This window comes from Amblyomma maculatum, chromosome 3 (assembly GCF_055883805.1).
Source record: "Amblyomma maculatum isolate TAMU_Amacu chromosome 3, ASM5588380v1, whole genome shotgun sequence".
Lineage (NCBI taxonomy): Eukaryota > Metazoa > Arthropoda > Arachnida > Ixodida > Ixodidae > Amblyomma > Amblyomma maculatum.
This window is the reverse complement of record NC_139346.1, coordinates 93174765-93190242: the sequence shown is the minus strand read 5'-3', so window position 1 is coordinate 93190242 and position 15478 is coordinate 93174765. Positions and strand designations below refer to the sequence as shown.

Here is a 15478-nt window from a genome sequence, read left to right as displayed (position 1 = left end):
CCAGAAAAGTATGCAGCATGCCCATTCATTACATTTGGCACATATACATTTGATAGGTGCCCAGTTATGTCATCATTCTGGCTGCACTTTCCAAGCTAGCTGCACTGCCTGAGCCATCAACCCATCATTGATGAATAAATAAGAGGAAAACAAATACAAAAAAAAAAAAAAAACAGAGCTTAAAGTAACAGTGGTGCTATCAAGGTATTCGAGCAGCATAGTACAGAACTAACTGTAGCATAGGAAGAGAGAGAGAGAGGGATGGTTACTTTGAAGTAGTTTCAGTGCTGAATCAAAGCAAATAAATCGGCAGCTTTCAATCAAATATGTATATATGCCAAGTTAGGCAGGTATGAAAAATAACTGAAGCCAGAAGCTACCCTCTCAGCTGAAATTGAAGCAACAGAGTGCACAAAAACTACATAGTGCATAAAAAAGTGAGCACAGGGCATTTGTTATTATCATTCCTCGCATCAACCAGGAAACTTGGTGGCTGCACCTTATGTGGCTGCTAGTTAACAGCTGCGACATCGTTTCCAACCAACAGTCCGCCATAGCGTACACTTGCTGCAGCTGTGCTGGTACTGCTCAGCATGGACGAGATGTGCAGGTGGTGCTCTCTTTTCACACTACTGCTCGCACCTTGAGCCTTGCATAGGTTCACTTAGTTACCACAGCAGCGAATGAGGGTTTACTACAGTCACAGACGAAACACATCATGGTTTAACTTTTTTTCAGAGATGAGTTTTCTTTTTCCACGACATCCTGTGCCCACGCCGTTTATCGCAAAAATACTTGAGAGAAATGGTTAGACCATAATGTTAAAAAAATAAGGGGGTGAAATTCTTCAGCTGAGCTTCCCAGAACAGACACAACAATGAATGGAAGGTGGAAGCGACAGCACAATTTTTGTGCAACTTAGGCTTAGCATATGTAGCCTACAAAATGAGAGTATGTATGATAGGATAATTAAGTGCCAGGTTCCACTATGAATGCAAGTACAACAGTGCAAATGCAGTGATCCAGTTAAATGTTAGGCTGCACAGTGCTTTAAGCAATAAAAATGCTGTTAACTAGTACAGAAAATGCTCCAGTACAAAAAGTAGGTTACATTTCATGTGGCACGACAGCTCGCAGAGGCTTCACCCCCACCTCCCAACTAGCATTTCCAAAAAAAATATTTCTCCACCCAACAGTCTGCAGATAAGCACCAATGATGAAAACTGCAATAAAACACTTGGCATTTCTCCACCGTGAGTGTGCACTTTTTTTTTATGTTTTAGGTATCAGTGTAACTGGGATCTTTATTTGGCAGGACTCGATGCAATACATATTCCATTTCCACTAGTCAAGCAACTTTATAATTCTTGCAAAACAAATTTCTTCCATGTTAGTGTAGAGGTCATAAAAATGTGGACCTTTATGTTTGCTACACTTTTACACGGGCATAAAATGCCAAGACCTCCTTCTTTCAACTGAGGTCAAGTTCTTATATTAAGCGGCAAGTGAAAGCTCCGATGGATGTATGCATGTTTCAATATTACTGGCTATTGAGGCACGCTATGAAACAACAGCTAGTGCTTCAGCAGACATTCACTGTCCTTGAACACTATCCTGTACAAGCATTAAATACTGTGCCACAGCAATCAAAGGGCTTCACTGTTCACGCCATCTCGTAAATACTTCTGCCACAAACATAAAACATGCTATGTTTTTCAGAAATTTAAGAAGTTCCATTGTGTGAAGGTGCTGTTAGCACTCATAAAATCAAGACGCCTGCAGAAGAAACAAAAGCTTCTCTTTAGAAGTCTGATGTTTTTGCACAATGGGAACAACTTCAGGTGCCCAGATTTAAACGGAAAAGATTTTTGTTTACACTTTGTACATTTAGAAAAAAAAGGCCAGCACAACAGTGGTGTCCACCCAAACATCAGAGTTCAGTGATTTCCACTGGACAGGATAAATTACCAATGAATATCTGATACCTGAACATGCAGACTTCACCACAGCGCTTCCTTTCACCAGCTATACAAGTGCGAAAATTTTGTGTAAACCTTCAAGTATTATTTTTTATTACTAATTTTTCTCGATGCGATGGTTACAACATGTAACCACTCTAAGCCAATAGCCAAAGCTATTTTACACCCATATAACTGTTGGACTGGCCGAGAGAAAAAACTGTTACATCACACCTAACTTAACATTATGACTCAAAGCTGAGAAAGATAAAATGCCTGGATAGCTGATGTTGATCAGAAATAGTGGCTACTATAAAAGGACACACACAAACACACACACACACGCACGAATACACGCACACACACATGCATGCACGAATGGAGCAGAAATGGGAAAGCAATGATCGAGGAAGTTAATTTTGCTGTGAAGCAATGCAAAATGCATGTCACTTATGTGAAAATGCACTCAGACTTTGATCAAACTTGTTTCTAGCAATGCTCGGGGAAGATTTGTAATACCTTTGCCAAGCCAACAGCATGCTTGCATGTAGATTCTTTGTTGACAAATTACCATCACTTGCTATCATATCCAATAAAATTGGTTGTTTTTGTTCAACTGAAAGTGTTGTTCGTGCGTTTTGGTCTGTGTCTTGGCATTACACTACAATGGACCTTTCGGACACAAAATTGCATCAGCAGATGGTCTGGTATAATATACTGCTAAGTATTTGTTACAGAATATTTGGTTAGCAAAAACGAGTGATAGCAATGCAAAATTCAAATGTGACCTTTTATGTCACAGACGGAAAAAAACATCCGTTCCTGAGTGACATCTTGGCATGAGTCACATCTGCCATTTGTGCAGTTCACATATCTGCAATATGCATGCAGCAACTCTAGTATGATGCAAGGAAAAAGTGTTGCTGCTCTGCAGATTAATTCAAAACAGTAAGCTGACATGCAGTTTTATTTTGGCAACAAAAAAAAAGCAAAACAAAACTGTGCAGTTTATATTTGGAGGTAAATGCACAGATTTTATCACGCCTAAGCAGGAAACCGAAAGAAGACAAGAACTACAAAAACATATTGAGCAGAACTATTTGATGAAGCATTCAGCAATGCTTTATAGACCACGTTAAAACATTTTCTTTATGGTTCACAATTTACGTGTGATTTCTATCAGGTGAAGGAGGAAATTATGAAAGGTTGACCAAAATTAGAAAACTATACCATGAAGAAAGAGGTGCTTAACTTTCCGAAAGGTGCACAATTCATGCGAAGCGAAACAGGCAAGGAACCATGCAAAGGTATCAAATAATGATGTCATGACGTCGTACATAAAGAAAATTCCATCCATGATGTGTTATATATAAAAAAAAAAGCACAACAGGCCTATGCTCATCATCATCATCAGCCTGATTATACCCACTGCAGGGCGAAGGCCTCTCCCATATTTCTCCACTTAATCCGGTTCTGTGCTAGCTGCATCCACTTGACCCCTGCGAACTTCTTAATCTCATCCGCCCACCTAACTTTCTGCCGCCCCCTGCTACGCTTTCCTTCCCTTGGAATCCAGTTTGTTACCCTCAGCGACCATCGGTTATCCTCTCTTCGCACTACATGTCCTGCCCATGTCCATTTCTTCTTCTTAATTTCCACTAGAATGTCGGTAACTTGAGTTATTTCTCTGACCCACTCTGCACGCTTTCTATCTCTTAATGTTAACCTTACCATTTTTCGTTCCATAGCCCTCTGGGTTGTCCTCAACTTAAGTAGAACTCTCTTGGTTAGCCTCCACGTTTCAGCCCCATAGGTGAGTACAGGCAAGATGCAACTGTTGTATACTTTCCTCTTGAGCGATACCGGTAAGCTGCTAGTCATAATCTGCGAGTGCTTGCCAAATGCGCTCCATCCCAATCGTATTCTTCTTGTTATTTCCTTTTCGTGGTCCGGATCTCCGGTTACTACCTGTCCTAAGAAGACATATTTGCCTACTACTTCTAGTATTTCGCTACCTAATGTAAACTGCTGTTCCTTCCCGAGGCTGTTGAACATTACCTTAGTCTTCTGCATATTGATTTTCAAGCCTACCTTTCTACTTTTCCTGTCTAGGTCATCAATCATTATTTGCAGTTCATCCCCCGAGTTGCTTAGCAAGGCAATGTCATCAGCAAATCGCAGATTACTGAGGTATTCTCCATCTACCCTTATCCCTAACTGCTCCCATTCCAAGTCTCTGAATACTTCCTCTAAACAAGCTGTGAATAGTACTGGGGAGATTGTGTCTCCTTGCCTAACACCTTTCTTTATGGGAATTTTGTTACTTTCTTTATGCAGAACTATGGTTGCTGTGCAGCCACTATATATATCTTCCAGCACTTTCACGTACGGCTCGTCTACCCCCTGATTTCGCAATGCCTGCATCACCGCCGAGGTTTCAACTGAATCAAATGCTTTTTCGTAATCAATGCCTATGCTAGCAGAGAGGGAAAAAAATATGCAAGTAATGCACACACAAGGAGGTGCCGAGAAGATAAATTGTGCTTAAGGAAAAAGAAGGAAAGGTGGGACCACAAGGGTGCTAAGAGACGATCCTCAATGGACAATCCTTTACAAATACTCATTTGCAGCCTGTGGCAGCATTTTATTCAATGAAACAACCAAGCTGCTACACAGCACGCTACCAGCAGGCAATCGGAATGTTTAGGCGAGTGAAAAAAAAGAAGAAAAAAAAAAAAGAAAGTAGTTCCTCGATCCTTGCATGCAGTGGGCTGCATGCAAGTAGCAAATCCCAAATATATTGTGTTCTGCTCACATCGAAAGCATTTTTTGTTTGTTCACATTCTTCCACCCAAGTCGTTTGTATATTGCCAGTGATCGGTTCCCTCTTTTACTTGAGGCTGCTTTTCTGTTCACAAGCTAGGCAAGTATGATGACTAACTGTGCTGTTTGTAAACTGAAGCACATAAGTGCTGCAAGAAAGCTTCAACAACAGAGGACCGAACCAGAGTTTCAGGGAACAAGCTACTTTACGAATCAAAACGAAGCACCGTAACATCTCGACTTCCACACAAATTAACTAACTGCTGTATTTTCATGCACTGAGCTCCGAGATAGATATGCCACACTACAGGGCTCTAGTTTCATTAAAATCTGAATGGGGGTATTTTGACACGGTGTCATCTCTCACGGCAAAATCACACTTTGAAACCCATCACAACACTGTTATGATGAAAGACCGAACTGGCGAAAAATACATTTTTATTTTTAGAGCAGACCTTAAGATGAGCAGATAAGCGCTAAGGGCACTCACCAGGAAGAGAATGAGTAGCCTCCTCTGACCTCCGCACTGTCACTTACTAGCCCAACAGACGCCAGCTTGGTACCAACATCAAACAGAACGAGAGAAGAAACGAGGCCCTTCAAAGCCGTGCACATCGAAAGGTGACAGCTCACAGTGACACGACTTCACACGCTCGTGTGTCTCATCTGTCTGCAGGCAGGCACGCACGGCTGCGACGGTCGCCTAAATGCGCGACACGCTGGTAGTTGAACAATGCAAGCGGCGCTGCTGGCTTTTTGCACAGAGATCGTCAATGCTACAGCAGCAAACCCCGCCAGTTCCATGAAGCCAGCCCCCGACTGCAGCCGTATGCTTTATGCACAGAAAGCGACAGCTGCTGTGCTCGGGAGAGAGGGAGGAAAGAAATAAAAGCGAGAGGGAAAGACGAGGAGGCAAATGGGGGAGGAGGAGAGAGGCACTTGTAACATGCTGTTGCTAGGACAGCTTTGCTCACAGCTGTTGCATCACGACGGCCACAGCTGCTACGGCTCTTGTCCCCAACTCTTAGAGACATTTTAAGAGCTTGACGGCATGTACAAATATGCTTGCTAAGTAAGCATTGATTGGCAATAAAAATTCCACTTTGGCTCTTTACACTTGAAGACGAAGGTAGTACAGAAATGGAAGAAGAATGTGTGGAGATGGCAGAGGCCTCCTGCATTCTGCAGATGGACATTTGTTAGAAGATGAACGACAGCCACAGGAGATGGGCTAGACCAAAGGGTCACTGTGTGCCCTTTTCATCTTTGCTACATTTTACAGAAGTAGGTAAGTAAACAAAACTAAAGGGCTGACTAAATAAGTGGCAAGGGCTACATGTAATAGCCAGGTGCTAAATGGTTGTGAAGGAAATGTGGCATACACTGCCGAGCCTTCGCCAGAAATAACAAAACACAACCACCCCCAGCGCACAAGGAATGTAAGTTGGAACAATGGACCCATCTGTCACGAGAGAACAAGTGGTGAGGATCGCAGGATATGTTTTAATACGGGAGCAAGATGGCCACTACATGCAGTACACTACTGTGCACAAGAAGACCAGCCAAAGGCTGAGCAATGTGAAGTAAGGCCAACCTAATCTAGGAGGCAGTTCAACGAGAAAGCAGAACAGTACATTCTGTGGATAGTAAAAAAGACTCGTAGCTTTTCCTTGCAGCTTTGAGACAAAATAGATGCAGAGCTAAAGGTTTGAAATTATCCTTCAAGACAGCATGATGCAATACGACTTGAGCGTTGCATTCCAAGTATTTCTCCTTGGTCTGTACAGAAAGTTTGTGCAAGAGTAAGAACGACAGCTGTGCATGGTTTGTTAAAGAAGTGTTCGTTAACATGTTTGTCCGCATGCCACAGTACATGTTAATACTGCAGCCAGGATCAGCATCATGGACTTGATGGAACCATATATTCTGAGTCATAGCAGAATGCACCATATAATATTGCATTTTCAACTCTCATTGCAGTTTTTATCACCTTGGAGACTAGTCATCTGAGGCTCCATTTCTACCGGTCACTGCCTTTCCTGTTTACTGACTAGGGCAAGAAAAAACTCATAAGAACAGCTCACTGAACCGGAAAGGTGCAAGAACCACCCATCTGTTCATGTCTGTTAGGCTCGCAACTGTATATTTTACAACCAACTAAGTATACATGGCCGTTGAACCTTCTCGACGAAGGATCTCAACAGGAAATGACAAGCTGTGAAGGCAAAGAGCATCGGCTTTTTGTTCATAGTGATGACTGGCTTACTGCTGCTATGTCACAACCTCGCTCTACATTTACAATGTGCAACTGCATTTCTTGAAAGCGCATGCCAGCCACATCTATTTCATGTCCTGTCCAGACAGCTGCGAAGTAAGCAAAACAGGATGTGAAGAGCGCATTGTGCTTCAACCATGAAAGCAGAAAAATATGCCTCTAAGCATTTCTGTTCCTAAGCCGTGCTTACAAGACACGCCACATGGCAATATGCTAGAGTGAAAAAAACATAAGATAAGAACGGCCAGAAATGCAAATGCAGGTGTTTTAACATGCCTCCAAGTCTGCTACAAGAAACTAGCTCAAAAGTGTCATGTTCCAGCCGCTTGTGGATGCTACTTATAGTATGAATAAATATGAATCACTCCTCACAAGCTTATTTGACCCGCGCTGACAAGAGAAGCAACACTGCAATATACCACAGTGAAAGAACAATAAGAATGGCCAGAAATGCAAACACAGGTGTTTTAACATGCTTCCAAGTCTGCTACAAGAAACTAGCTCAAAAGTGTCATGTGCCAACTGCCTATGGATACTCATTATATATAGTATGAATAAATATGAATCGCACCTCACAAGCTTATTTGAACTACTATTCAAGCCAGGACTAGTCAGACCGGGTCAACAATTAAGCAAGCAGTATGAAATTACAATTGCGCATGTATAATACAGAACCACAAGCACACTGGGCACAATACTTTTCAGGCTCCCCAGAATGGGTGAGGAACAGGGATGGAGGTAAGGGGAGAATTCAGTTTCCTTATTTTTTGTCTCCCAATCAGCAGACCATTTCTGAGCCTTGCGACTCGCACAAGATCGACTTTCAAAGTCGCTAGTGTTATTTCCTTATTAGCCCATTGTTTGAAAGTATGCAAGAACCCTGGATGTACTAAAACAGCAGGCAATTTACTGGAAGTGAAACACAGAAAGGAGTCAAGTTCAAGGAAGACAGAAATGTTGAATAGAAAATATCCCCAACTCATAAAATCCGCAGACATCAGCAGCTTTGTGAGCACCGCAAACATGTGCAAGGAGAGAAATACACCCTTTCAAACAGCAAAGGGCCATAAAATCATTATCATCAATCTCGTCTGTCAATGAAAAGCTTTTTCATGTGGACACAAGAGTACCTGCATGCATGCTGTTTTCCATGAAACAAAAAGCTGAAAATTCAATTAGGATGACATCCGTATCAGTGGAAGACAATAAATGAAAAACTGCCCTTGCTTAGGAACACAAGACCATAGTGGCAGGGTTAACTCTTAAAAACAATGGGAGTAAAGCATTGATATTTGCAGAAAAAAAAAAACGTGCTGTTTGATTTTTCTTTTAATGTACAGCAACCAATACATTCCTCCATGAAGCATCCTTACATTAGGAACATACGAGTGAAATTGCCAGTTTCCAGATTAATTTTCTTTACCCCAAGAAAATGCTGCACATGAGTTAGGGAAAGCTTGTCATAGGAAATAAACTGAATCAGAAGATGATGAATATAGCCATAAAACCATGAAAAATCAAGTACAACAACAATTTAACCATAAAACAGCTGCCCAAGCAAAAAAGTTCTGACGCTGAGCTGGAAACAATGGCTGCACAGCAGTGGAGCTTGCAATGCCATTTGGTGTGACTGCGATGCCTTCGTAGGTCAAAGGTGGACACACAGAGGAGAGGGCAACAAAAGGTGCAATAAAATAAAGACAGAAGCAGCCATGCAAAGCAGATGTACTCGCTTGACTTGAGGCTCATGAACCCAAGGAAAAAGTGATGCCTACCAATGCACAGCACGTCGCATAAATCGCAACAAGCTGGCTCGAACATTGAAAGCTCAGCATGCTCAAGACCTTAAGAAAACAAAAAAACAAAACAAAAAAAGATAATGATGCACATCAGTCTGAGTGACAATCGTGCAATGTTGTGTGTTCACACATGCAAGGGATCAAAGGGACACATGCAATAGCCAGAGTCAAAAAGAGTAAAGGCCACAGTTTTAAGGGCATTCAAATTATTCTTGCACATCTTGTCTTGTTTTCTGGCTCGAATACTGACAAAGACCACTTCTATGGATTTCTTCTACTAAAATATTACCGCAATTTCCGTTTCAAGGCCGCTTTAAAGGTGTGCCAAGCTCAAGGGCGCCTCATTTCTGCTTCGATATGTGTCTCCTGTTCTGGCACTTTGACGTGGCCACCGAAAAGTGAAGTTCGTTTCTGAGCCTCACCACACTTCAAGCTTCGCGTCGTGTCAGCAGAGCATTTGTTGAGTCAAAATAAAATGCCACCAGATGGCCAGCTGATGACTCATGACAACTAGGCGACTGAAAAATGTACCTCAAAATGCGAATAAAAAGAAAAAGTTGTACTGACAATGCGGGAAGTTCAGGGGAAGCTGTGACAGAAGCAACTACAATAGCCCTGGTGAAGGATGTAGTAGCAACTATGCTACAATATTAACCCTTTAACTGCCAACCCTGAGCTGTACTCGTTCTAGGAGTTTGTACCAATATTACCAAGGATAAATCAGGCTCGTTCGCTCCGGTGTTGCGCTGCCTCCGCTACCCAAAAAGAGGTTAATTGAGTTACGGTAGCCATTGTTGAAATGTTGACCCGCATTTTTCACCTTTTACGCATGTTTTAAGCCCAGCAACAGTCATTTTATAATAACGCTAAACAAGTATGTCGGTAACGACGATGTTTCAAGAAAAAAAATAAGGTGGTTCTTGGAGCACTTTTGATGGCAGCACTGTTCATGATATTGACTTAGGGTTGAAAAGAGACTGACTTCATTTTCTAACTGGATATTGTTTCAGATGACAACTAGTGCTCCCTATGGTAACAATGTGGGATAAGGACTGCTTAGCAGGGCTTTGAGCAACAATGTGGATAGTAATCTACCACGAAAAATTTTGACTACTGATCATGCAAACTTGTTTGTGTTAAGACGAAAAACATTATGAAACCGTCAGTGTGTTACAGTGTATTTGGTAAAATAAATGCCTGAAATTTCAGTATGTTGTGAACAGTTACTATAGCACGCATGAAGAAAAAAAATTCACCCCTCGTATCAAATATTTCTGTCTGCGATTGCAAAAAACGGCCGAACAGCAAAAATGCCGCGGGACATAATGCGGCCACAGTACCCGTACAGCAATAACAGTCAAAGGGTTAAAAAGCAGCATTTTATAATTTTTCGTGTGCTAATTGCAATCAAAAACAAATGATGAAACATATTTTAATTCAGAGTTGCACAGAAAAAATAATTGACTACTTATAAGTTGGTGGATAAAGAATTAAGTATGAAATACTTTCATCGTCCCCTGTTGGCATGCTGCCTGGTGAAACACGGTGTCAAACAGGGGAAAGACAGACCAAGAAGAGAAAACGAGGGCAAGCCTAAACAAAGTTTTGTGAGCCACTCTCTAGTGTCTACCTCTAGCTGTGCTGCCACTGGAGCAGCACATGCATTAGCTTTCTTTTCCTCCATGCTGGTTCTTGTAGCACAAAGCAGAAAAAGGCACAAAATTACTTCACTTTTCGATGGCCACGTCAAAGTGTTAGAACAGGACACACATGTCAAAACAGAAATGAGGTGCCCTTGAGCTTGGCACACCTTTAAAGCGGCCCTGAAACGGCACTTGCGGTAATATTCTAGTAGAAGATATTCATAGAAGTGGTCTTTGTCAGTATTCGAGCCAGAATTAGAAGCTTTTGGAGGGGCTGATAATTTACTTATTTAATATTTTTAACAAATGCTCGTGAGCACTGGTCGTGTTTGGCCGACAGTGATCCTTTCACATGCCCCGACCTCTATAATGCTATTAATGCTATTGCATTAATAAGAAATATATCTTGGAGCACAATAACAAAGGACCGAATGGTTCAAGGAAAGCATGTTGTTGGCAGGAAAAACAATTGTACCCTGCTTGTTTGCTGTGCCTACTAGGATACTAACTATTGCTGCAAGAGACTTAATAAAATTGTATGCACCTAGGTGCAAGCTTAAGTTTCATTGATACTACTCAAATGGGAAGCTTTCTTTCTGCACTGCCAGGTGCTGCTGGTGCGCGACCCTCATTGTGCCTCTTCCTGGTGTGAGGCTACCTGATCTTGATGCATTCTCCGCTTGTGACAAGGAAACAGGCTTCCACTCACCGCCGTGCCGGCTGGGTTCCAAGTGGGCTGGCAGGAGATGCCGCTGCTGCCTGGGCTGCCTTAAGCTCCTTGTAGCACTGCGAGCAGTAGCCATCCCACTCTGGGTTCCCATAGAAGCTGCACCCCTGGCGACACTTGAGGTCACGGTTCATCTCATGAAGCAGGCTGCCCAGTTTCCTAGACTCGGCCATGGCCGTTGCAGGCTTCGGGACGCACTTCACAACACCACTCAACACTTTGGCACTAGTACGTCTCTCAGACCTGTGCAAAAAACAAAAGCAGATAGAGTGATTGTTAGTGTGACAGGTCCCCAGTGCTACACCGTATCTTCGCAAAGCCGCTGCAAAAGGTTAGACAGAATAATGGCACGAACGGAAGCTTATTGTAGATAGGAATATCAAAGGCAGGTCTTGTTTAAGTGCACTGATTCCTTCTACTTTCTTTAATATCACTTTTAAAATGAAACCACTGATTGAGCATTGGTACAAAGAACAGCAATGTGAAATGGCAGTCAGTTGGCATGTTACTTGTTGAACAAGAAAACGTTGCAGGTCCAATATAAGAAAAAAAAAAAAAGCATAGCCATTACTGAGCAGATAGTTCACTGCTTTTGCTTTTTGGTTGATCCCATCAAGTTTTCATCAAACGGATAGTTCAGGTAATTGAAAAACTAGGTCATAGCATAATTTTCCTTTGCGTACAGATGTATTAGTACAGCATTACCGATTTTGTATACCTTGAAGATCCTAGTATAAAAGTAGCAATGACACCATTCTAAATTTCTTTAAGTGCACTGCTTACTTTCGCCAGCACATTAGCAGGTACTTTTCAACACTGCTAAGAAAATATTGGGCAAATGTCAAAGCTATCAAGCCCAATCTGGTAGCATGCATGAAGTAACAAATGCTGTTTACGCCCTGTATGAAGAGTCTCAGTGTACTTTTTGAACATTACTAAGAGAATACGAGGCAAACATCAAAGCCATCAAGCACAATCTAGCAGCATGCATGAAATAACAAATGCTGTTTACATCCAGGTCGAGCCTCATGCACCAACCCTCAATCCCATCAGCACTGCAAATGCTTGGTATCAGCTGACAAGTACTGCTTGTATGTATAAAATGTTACTTGTTTATCTCAACACACGAGCACTACGGTCCTGCCTGTCCATGTCACATCTGTTTGTGCCACTACGGCAGTTTAGAGAAAGATAATTGTTTGCACCATGCACACAAACAACTAATATGGCAACCCAATGCACCATGCTGTTGCCTATTTACGAACATCATTTAGAAGAAATGAGCAAAGATAACTTGTTGCTGTATACTTTTGTTCAATCAGTTAGTAACTAGAAATTATAGCTGTTGCGAGCAAACAATGACTGCAACAAAATATGCTATGTATATAGCATCATATAATTGATTTGCATCACTGATGCTGCATGTGCCCTACGAGAGGAGTCAGATTAAAAGGCTTAGAATTTTGGAAGCACAAAATACATGAACATGAAAATGAAGTGCATATAAACGTTTTATGTAATGATCCTTCGCTGCATGGGACAAAGAGCAAGAAAGGGAGAGAAAATTAAAAGGTGTTTTATGCCCCTGTGACATTTGCAACAAATGCAACATTTATGAAATAAGACAAAGACAAATTCAGTGCAAACCTAACCAATAACTTCCTGTCTGAACTGTATAAAAACTGAGCAGGTTTGCATAAGTAAGAACTCACTGCTTTGCTGCAACTACTTTTAATCACTCCGTACTCTGCACTGTAATGCAAAACATTGGCATGCATTAAAGCGAGTGATTAAATCCATGGAGGCCAACATACCCAAAGTACTCGGCTTGTAAATCAATGCGTTGCACATGCAAAAAGAACGCCATGCGACATCTTTACTCCCCGCTGAACACACAGCAACTGCGCGGAGATTAAAACTTCGTCTCCTTAAAAGAGAAGGCCCTGCATCTCTCAGAGGTGCTGACTTTCAGCAAGGTTCCCAGTACCTCTTTCCTTCCTCGAGTTGATTGTATAATCACTCGTGACAAAAAGGAAGCCCGGAAGACGGGAAGTAGCCACGCAACATCCTCAGAGGCGGCAGACTCGTGATCGAGGGCTTCCCCCGTCGAGCCACGCGCGCCTTCGAGGAATCGGCAGCCTTGAAATGCGTCCAGCGCGGAAGGAAGTCAAACCCGCAGACAAGTCGCGATTTCGGCAACGCTGCCAGGCGTCAGCGGCAGAAGGGATCTCAACGTCGTTCTATGAGAAACCTGAGGCGAAAGTTACATGGAACAAGGAGACGGTTTTCGCCTTTCGCAAAAGCACAAGCAAGATCGTAAGCCAAGCCATGCAAACGAAACTTCAGTGACACTAGCGAGACTGTCGAAGACTGCAGCGTGAACTTGTCCTCCTCTCCAAAATGCGCAGAGTATCTGTGTCTTATCAACAGCGATAATACAGGGTGACAGCTAACTCGCGGCGGCGGCGGCGCATGCCCGAAAGGCGGAAGCAACGCAATTTCCTCAGGGCCCACTCTTGTGACGAAGGGCATCCCCCGCGCAGCGGCTAGCTCCTCACGTGGCGAGACCCAAGGACGCGCGACCCGAGACGCAGCGGTTTCGGAGCTCGCGTGGGGCTAGCTCAGGTGCGAAGCGTGCACCGCGACGACACAATGATGTATAGGGGCGCGGCAGCAGCTACGTTTCAGCGAGACACGGATCGGCTCAGAACCACGCCCAACGGAGTATACAAAAGATATTGTTCTTCAGCGGTGCGGACAGATACAAACCAGCGTAAAGATCGAAGCACTCGAACAATACCAAACGGCAGCAAAAGCACAACACCTTCACTTGGCGCATCCAGCAATTTGCCTTGGGAAAAGACGCCAGCAGCCACAGCTAACGGAAAGACGCGTCTATTTAAATCACACCGAAAGTGCGCACGTAGTACAACGTATGCCTGACAGGTAGGGCGCATGCAGCCGAGTGGCTTACGCCAGTCGCATTCCGACGAATAAACGAAACTAGCTTCACCACGGATGCGCTGCACGTGCTTCTTCGGGGCGCACCTGTTATCCAACGCCGAGCGCGCTCAGGAAAACGCGCACACTAACTGAGGCAGCTGCTCATGGAAAGCCTTCGCACTCACCGGGGAGGCTCCCTCGGAAACTGAATCATCTCATGAAACCCAACGTGCTCTTGCGACAGGCACGCCGACGGCAAGCATCACGCAACAAACGATGGCGCATCCAACAGTTGTGGGCGTACAGGGATCGGTACAAACCGGCACTCGGTCTGAACAAAAGCGCCCCTGTAAGCGCAGTTTAGGAACGAAATGAAAGCAAGGCAAAGTGTCACTAAAGGAATGGCGACTCGGAGCCAATCCAGACAAGGCGTAAATCAAGAAATGGCTAGTTTAGTGATTTACCTGAAAGGCGATGGCAGAGGCAACGCCGACGACCATCGCTGCACACCAACAAATCAGTTCCAATTAAAAGATAACACGGTACAGAAAGAATGTAAGGACGACAGATTACATATTCGGATTGGATTGGCTTGGCCTTGCTTCGCCAAACTCAGGAAAACGAATGCATTTCTTCCTTGTTGCCAGGAGGCCGTGTTTTTGACGCCGCGATTAGCGAAGACGCAATGTGGGCGAGTCGTTCTGTTCGAATATGTAAAATAGATGTCAGTTTGATACAATGTATGATAATACTTCATTTTCAATGAGTATTTCACAAGTAAACCAAGAACAGGAAGTACGAATGAGCCCACGTACGTCTGCCTGTTTTCTGCAGACAACCGGCACTTGCATGCATGCCTTTTGTGTGTCGACGTCGATTACTTTGCCCTTGCTCTACTTTACTTTTCCGGCTTATTTCCGGTGAACTATTTAAGGAAAGCTTTGCGTCCCACGCTGCATATTTCACTACAGTCTATTGACTGTATTTAACAGCTGCCACACGACCTCTGAAGAAGAGGTTTTATACTCGCTGCAGAAAGACCTAAACCAAAAATAATTGTGCAAGTCATTCAGGTAAAATGTTTATATGAGCCTCCGCCAGGAAGGCGCATGTTTTCCTTTTTTTCACATGGATCATTGTTTTTCAACATATACAAAGAAAAAAATGGATCGATGGAGACATACCGACATACTACAATGAAGGGCTTGATTTCTTAATTGTCGAATAAAGTAAACGCGTAATTGAAAGCAAGGTGCTTCTTTAAGGTTCACGACGTTGAAAAGGTCGAACTATAAAGTTATATGTGCGTG

General features: G+C 43.1%; 1 protein-coding gene across 6 annotated transcripts in view; it reads right to left on the bottom strand.

The window, feature by feature from the left end:
* Rabex-5 (Rabaptin-5-associated exchange factor for Rab5) overlaps positions 1–14789 on the bottom strand; it is a 31505-nt gene extending 16716 nt beyond the window's left edge. The window contains exons 1-3 of one of the 6 annotated variants that reach the window (XM_084597754.1): positions 14633–14770; positions 14354–14515; positions 11208–11468 (exon numbers count right to left, since the gene is read on the bottom strand). In XM_084597754.1, coding sequence (XP_084453880.1) covers positions 11208–11468; positions 14354–14382 — 290 coding nt within the window. In that variant the 5' untranslated portion in view covers positions 14383–14515; positions 14633–14770. Of the gene's footprint in view, positions 1–5271; positions 5592–11207; positions 11469–13039; positions 13189–13212; positions 13633–14049; positions 14234–14353; positions 14516–14632 lie in introns of those variants that run through there. The other 5 variants (XM_084597755.1, XM_084597757.1, XM_084597756.1 and 2 more) reach the window with 5 other exon arrangements.
* Positions 14790–15478: the final 689 nt, after the last annotated feature.